Source organism: Oratosquilla oratoria, chromosome 42 (assembly GCF_046742065.1).
Source record: "Oratosquilla oratoria isolate Oo_2021 chromosome 42, ASM4674206v1, whole genome shotgun sequence".
Classification (NCBI taxonomy): domain Eukaryota; kingdom Metazoa; phylum Arthropoda; class Malacostraca; order Stomatopoda; family Squillidae; genus Oratosquilla; species Oratosquilla oratoria.
Window position 1 is genome coordinate 17928650 of NC_134818.1, and position 7500 is coordinate 17936149.

Here is a 7500-nt window from a genome sequence, read left to right on the forward strand (position 1 = left end):
CGATGTCTGGACTTTGTTGGTCTGCTGCTGGTCTGTAGTCTCGGAAGCAAGGTCCTCTTGAAGTCTTGAATACTTGTTGAAGAACATCTCTTCGAAGTCTCCCACAAAATACAAATACAATTTGGTTTAGGGTTATTGACAAGATGATCACCAAGGGTATCTTAGTTTATTATTATTCTTGAATTAAGGCTGATTGATCCTTTCAGTTTGCCCGCCAGCTAAATGGAAATTTTCAGGCGTTACCCAGAAGTGGCGTGAAATGTAAAGTCGTGACGTCGAAATTAAACATGATAATTCTGACCCTTCCAGTTAGCGTGTCATAGTTGAGTAACATTGTTTATTTTGATCTATAAATAAGAAAAAATGCCTTTGTTATACCACTGAGTTAAATAGATGTTCTGGGATTTTCTCGCAATACTAGCTGAAACTAACTAAGGATTTCATCGTCATCTTATTTCGTATTTGCGTACGCCACATTTCCACACATTTTTCAAATAGAAAGGTATTAGTATCTATTTTCAATCTTATTTTCTTTCATTTCATGTGTATCTGCACACACACACACACACACACACACACACACACACACACACACACACACACACACACACACACACACACATTTATGACATGGATGAAGATGTAGAGTGTTATATGAATTTCTTTGCAGGTGATGCAAAGATACTAAAGAAGGTAAGAACGGAGGAAGACTGCAACTCATTGCAACAAGATTTGGACAATATCTGGAATTGGACCCAAAAGTGGGAAGTAAAATTCAATATAAAGAAATGTAGTATAATGGAGTTTGGAAAGAGTGAAAACAGAATATCAAGAGATTACAAAATTGGCGAAAAGGTGACAAAAGTAAACTCAGAGAAAGATCTTGGAGTGATGATTGGCAAGGACATGACACCAGATAAGCATATTAACAAAATATTCGGAGAAACCTACAATTCATTGAGATCAATCAAAGTGGCGTTTGCCTATTTGGACGAAGAAATGATAAAAAAGATCCGAACTACACTAATAAGACCAAAACTCGAGTACGCAGCAGCACTCTGGACACCCAGTACCAAAAAGAACATTAAGAAACGAGAAAGGTTACAAAGAGTAACAACCAAACTAGCACCAACTCTTTCCAAACTAACATATGAGCAAAGACTGTCCAAATTAGGTCTACCAACTTTGGAACAGAGAAGAGAAAGAGGTGACCTGCTGACTATCTACAGAATAATGAAAGGAATGGAAGTTTTAGATAGGGATGACTTGTTAACATGGGACAACGGTAAAACGAGAGGACACGAAAAGAAACTAAAAAAAGATAGTTTCAGAAGAAATTTAAAAAGGAACAGCTTCTCACGCAGAGTAATATATACATGGAATAAATTAGACAACGAAACAATGTGTGCAAACACTATACAAGATCTTAAGAAAAAAAACTTGATGCTGAGAGATACAAAGACGGGTCAACACGAGCATAGCTCCCTTCCCGTATAATATAACTAGGTAAATACAACTAGGTAAATACAATCACACACACACACGCGCGCGCGCGCGCGCAGACGAAATTTTATTATCATAGCTCTTTTCCTATATACTACAATTAGATAATACAATTAGGCAAATACAAACTCACAAGCGCGCGCGCACACACAATGAAATAAATGTGATGTAGATCGCAATAATATTCATATTTTCGTGACACTGATTATTACCGAAATTATGATCACTCAGTTTCATGACATTCTGACCTGAGCTCATTTTTTTCATAACTAAATTTGATAATCACATGGCCCACTAGACTCACTCTAGGAAGAACTCTCCTCCAGTCACTTTTGACCAAGTGTGTTCTGACCTATTGAGCTTGTTTTAGGAATAAGATTGCAAATTTCGGGTTTCGTGTCAAAGTGATGCGATTCTCTGAAACAAAGGCGCAAACCAACGACACGAGGGACAATTACCATCCGACACTAGGCCATTTGCATGACAGAAGAAAAGTAGGTCTTTGATTCAATGATCTCCCATGGCACAATGGAAATGGTCTTCCAATACAGTGGTTCAACATGTCCATGACACAAGAGCTTATGATATACTATTCATCTAAGTCATGAAATTCTTTAATCAGATACGCACAAAAAACATGAGTTTCTTGAATCAAATACACTTTTTTTCAAACCTTAAGGTCAATATATTCCAGCTTTTAACTACAAACAATCGTTTTGAAAAATGAAAATAAAATAAAATAAAAAAGACCTCAAGAGCCGACGCACAGATCATTCTGCCTCTGCAGAAGCCATGATAGAGTTCCTTTGGGAGAACCTTCAGACGGAATTCTGGAAGGTCGAAGCCCTCAAAGTCTCCCTGTTAACCTCTTTCTCTTGAATGATCCACCCTACGGACGTTGACCCAGTTAGTGTTATACTGTGCTCTTCGCCTGAGGGAGAACAGGTTTGAAAACTTGGTCTCAATTGTTAGAGACCATAATTTGTCCCCTTAGCAGCTTAGCTGAACAGAGTATGATAAAGTTAGAGTCATAATCTTATTAGGATCTGACTAAAGACTCAGAGTGTTATGTGACCCCCGAAGACTGACCGACCTTGATGCCCTAAACACGAACCAAACTGCTCGTAGATGAAATTGACCAATTCTTCTTACATCGTTATAAACACCACCATATCCACAATTATCACTCACTTTTTCCTCTTTTTCCACCACTTCGGGCACTGACACCGCTACTAACACCACAACTCCTGCCGTGAGTGCCAACACAACGTCGCTACCAATGTAAACATTACTACCACCGCTGCCACCACTACCACCATTCCAATGAAAACGACGGCGATAAGAACGACAACAACGATTTTCAAATCCCTTTCATTAGCATTCTCTTTCACCTCTTCCTCTTCCTCATTTTCTTTCTCATCCTCTATTTCCTCCACATATTCCTTTTTCTCAATATTTTCTCTTCTCCGCTTCATCCTATCCCTTCTTATTCATATTCTCCTGCTCCTACTTCTGTCTTCTTTTTTACATCCTTCTTCTCCTTTTCTCCTTCACCATCTCCCTCTCCTTTTCTTTTCCACCGTTTCCTTCTCCTTTTCTCTTTTCTTCTCTTCCTCATTCTAATGTCTTTTTCCTCATTTTCTCTGTTCCCTCATTTTTCCTCCTTCCCCCTCCTCTTCCTCCTTTCCCTCCTCCTCCTTTCCCTCCTCCTACTCCTCCTATCCTCCTATCCTCCTCCTCCTCCTCCTCCTATCCTCCTCCTCTTTCTCCTCTTCCTTCTCCTCCTCCTCTTCCTCCTTAAATCTTCCAAATATAACGCCTGGCTCTGCTTTACTCGTCCTTCCCCAGCAGAGAACCTTGGACACCCCGAGGTTCTCCCTCACCACGGGGTGCCCCCCCCCCTCCACCCCGCCCACATCCCCGCCCAGCGGGAACGAGGCGGGAGGCACGTGATAGAAGAAGAACGCAGGCAAAGATTAAAACCCGCGAAATCGCTGAGTCCGAGAAGGAGCGGAACACATTTCTTTGTGTGTCTTGGGTGGAGAGATGACTAGGAGGTGGATGGATAAAGGTAAGGGAGGAGAGATAAGGGGATGGGGGATATTGGGGGATAAGTGAGGAAGAGGGGAAAGAAGATTTTTTTTTTTTTTTTTTTTTTCCCCAAACTTTGGGTGAGGAAGAGTTTGCCAGGTCTTCCTTGGGAGGTTTGACGATCTGACAGAGGAAGTTCCTGCTGGTCGGGTCACGCCAGTGAATCCTAAAGACACGATCAGCTGCGGCGTGGGCGGAGGAACAACCCCAGATGTATCGTAATGGGATTGGGGGAAGAGGAAGAGGAGGAAGACGAGGAGGAGGAGGAGAGGAGGTTCTTGTGATGGGGGCCCGGGTTCAGGATGGGGAAGGGAAGGGAGCGAGCCCAGGAACTCTCCATGTCACGGGCGACAGGTCGTTACCGTCGCTCGCGGTCGCCAGGCGGGCGGTGGCGCCAACGCGACAAGGAGGGAAGAAGAAGAAGAAGAAGGTGGTGGAAAAGAAGGAAAAGGAGAAGAAAGAGAAGAAAAGGAAGAGAAGAAGTAAAAATAGAAGAGGAGGAGGAGAAGGAAAAAAGGAAGATAAGGAGGAGGATAAGTGGAAAGGGAAAGAGCAGAAGAAGAGGAAGAAAAAGAAAAAAGAAAAGGAAACATAAAGAAAAAAGAGAGAGGGAACTTGAAGGAGAAGAAGGAATAGGAAAAAACGGAAAAGGTGAAGGAAAAGGAAAAGAAAAAAGAGAAGGAAAAAGAAAAGGAGTAGAAGGAGGAGGAGAACAAATTTGTTTGGTTGTTTATTTGCCCGAGTTTATATCTTAGTTTCTTTCTGCGAGTGAAAGGTCTCCTGTCGGCATGCTCCGCCGCTGTAAGCCTTTGTAATTGGAAGAAGAAGAAGAAGAAGAAGAAAACAGTAATGGTGATGGTGATGTTGAGGGTGATGATGGTGATAATGATGATGATGATGGTGGTGATGATGATGATGATGCTGATGATGGTGATGGTGATGATAATGATGGTGGTGGTGACGGTGGGTGGTGAAAAAGAAGAGATAATAAGAAAGCAAAGAAGAAAGGGACCAAAAAGGGAAGAAGACGGAGAAGAAAAAGAAGAAAACGAAAAGAGGGAGAAAAAGAGTAGGAGGAAGAAAAGAAAGAAATGCTAGAGAAAGGAAAAGGGAAGGGGAGAGGACGGGGGAGAGAGTGTATTTAGTGATGAGGGTGTCTAGAGGAAGAAACAAAAAAGAAGAAAAGACCAAACAAGAGAAATGAGGGAAATGCTAAAATCGAGAAAGAGGGAGGTGAGGCAAGATGAGGTGGGGGAGATTAGGAAGAGGGCTTAAGGGAGTTTGGACTCCTATCACCTCCTCCGGGAAAGATGACACAAGTTCGATATTTCTCGGACATTGTCGCGAACGGAAATGAACCTCCCAACTGTCGTCTTTCCCTTCGCGTCTGGAGTCTCTGCAACATTGATTATAATTATACAGAATACGAGTTGGCGGCGCCACCAGGGAATTGGATGTCGCTAAGGAAGCGACGGGAGGCGGGGGGAGGAGGAGTAGGAGGAGGAGGAAGGGGTCAGAAAAATGGAAAGTGGAAGAGAGGAACGTGAGGAGGGAGAGAGAGAGAGGGAGTAAGAAGTGGTTATGGTTACAGAGAGGGTTGATTGAGGAAGATATGGGCAACTTCGGTTATTGATTACGAAGGTAATAAGGAGAGGAGCTTTCATGAAGAGCAATGCTGGAATGCGGGACGTCAAGGTCACTTGAAGGTCAGGTCAATGTCAGGTCAGTTCAGATAAGTTCAAGGATCGTTAGATAGGATTAGTTGGGTCAGGCCAGATGAAACAAGGTCATTTTAATATCTGATAAGGTCAATTGGGTCAGTTCAGGTCATAGTTGGGTACTAAAGAGGAATGATAAAAATAATTCCTGTCTTATCCCACAGTGGCCATGAATTGTATGTTTTGGCCTGGTGTTTTTTTAATTTTTTTATTACAAAGCATATGTAGAACCAATACTCAGTTGTAGAACCCATTTGTACCCATGGGCTTCTCCTAGACCGAATAAAAGCGTCTACTCTCAATCAGAAAAAAAATTGATAACAGACGGTAGTGATAAAGTATCTAATCTTTTCGTTTCCAACTTGGGGAAGGTAATGCCACGGAAATGAATGGAATAGCTCGGCGAATGACAAGGTACAAGGGAAAGCGACACCCAGTACTGAAGGGGTTAAAGATACGTTTGGCTGAGTGCGATTAACGTTCAACGATAATCGTTCTTGGCTCAATTATGATCGTCAAACGATAGTCTAAAGCCGGGGTTCTCAACCTATTCTCACGTATAACCCGTACTTATGCATTGCTATTCATTAACCTTCTGGAGATGACTTCAACACTAAATTTAATCGTTTTGCATCCACTAACTGCTAGTGGCTTTCGGTTGGCGGCCCCATTTGTGAACCGCCGTGGTCCAATAAGGTCTCATGGGCCACAGGTTGAGAACCATTGGTCTAAAGCACTAATTCTTTGTCTTTGAGTGGGATTACTCACCGTCGAGCTGCAAAGTACGAGGCTGATCATTTTAGCCAAACCAATCAACGCGTTTACCCAAATATGTTCCCAGGTAGGATGCAGGAGACCATAAGGCCTACACTAGGCAGTTCCATGTCCATTACCACCTCTCAGCCCCATCCATAAAGTTGCCTAACCTTTTTTTCTTTTGAACAGGCGATAGTTTCAGCGCTCACTACATGATTACAAAGTCTACTCCATTCGTTTACCACTCTATTGGTAAACCAGTTATTGCCTATTTCTTTCTTAAGTCTGAATTTGTCCAATTTAAATCCATTACTGTGATGTCCTGCGCTGTCGTGCGAGTCGTGTCCTGTTGTAATCGCACTGAGCACAACGTTTAAGGAAGATGGGGATTTGATCCTTTCGTTGTTGAAGGAGTGACTCTAAGATGAATAAGATAGTGGCGGCATATCAACTGTTGCAATCTGTAGGGAACATTTTCTTGTTTACGATACATTTTTTATACGTGTATTTATTCATTTACTAATTCATTAATTTTTGTGTTATTTGTTTATTTATGTGTTTACTTGTTCACATATTTGTTTGTCTACTAATTATTTACTTGATTAATTATTCATTTTATTCATTTAATTATCTATTTGTTTATAATTTAGTTGTTTACCTATTTGTTTATTTATCTATTATTAATATACTTGTTTATTTATAAACGTATTTGTCTGTTTATCTATTAGTTATTTATCTTTTTTTTTTCTTCGTCAAATGTAGCCGAAATTGTAGATGATACTTAACAACAAGTCATAGTCTCATCAATGATAAAAAAAATTCAATCTCCCTTTAGCTTTAACCCATGCACCTGTATACGTTAACACCAAAATCAATCACAGATTCTCCTTTATTAACACCAAAAACAACAGAATAATTCCAACGTTAAAGGTTGGGAGAGACATCCGCAGTAGATACAATTTATATATTCTGTATTGTATGTATGAATTCAGTACATATGTCACTGCATAGAACTAAAAGCAAGAATCTAGAATACAATGGCTTTCCTCTCTTTGTGGCAGAACAGAAACATGTCTACCCACCAACAAACTAAAATTTAAGAAATTTAATATTTACTCTCAAAATCATATAATACAATTTTACTACAAGCTATTTTACCTTCTACTTGACTATGATTAAACTAGATTTTTTTTGTGTACAGTATATACCCATGATATTTTTTAAGAGGTTGCACAGTGTACGGACAAACGTTCTACGATTGTGGCTGTCTCAACACAATCTAGCAAACGTATTTCCCTGTTCGGTTATTCTAAACTCGATAGACCAGTGAAAGCAAGTTTTGTCACATTTTGATTTTATTCATAGTTTTCTTTGGGGATAATGTAGATTAGGAGATAACTAAGAAAACATAAACTATGGAACCTGTTAGTTA

General features: G+C 40.6%; 2 protein-coding genes across 3 annotated transcripts in view; one reads left to right on the forward strand and one right to left on the reverse strand.

Annotated features, from left to right (window-relative positions):
• LOC143021357 (serine/threonine-protein kinase Chk1-like) overlaps positions 1–87 on the reverse strand; it is a 1008-nt gene extending 921 nt beyond the window's left edge. Inside the window, exon 1 of the mRNA XM_076178793.1 lies at positions 1–87. This exon is cut by the window's left edge and continues 921 nt beyond it. Coding sequence (XP_076034908.1) covers positions 1–87 — 87 coding nt within the window.
• LOC143021735 (uncharacterized) overlaps positions 1–7500 on the forward strand; it is a 679768-nt gene that overhangs the window by 332425 nt on the left and 339843 nt on the right. The gene's annotated exons all lie outside the window — the stretch shown is intronic.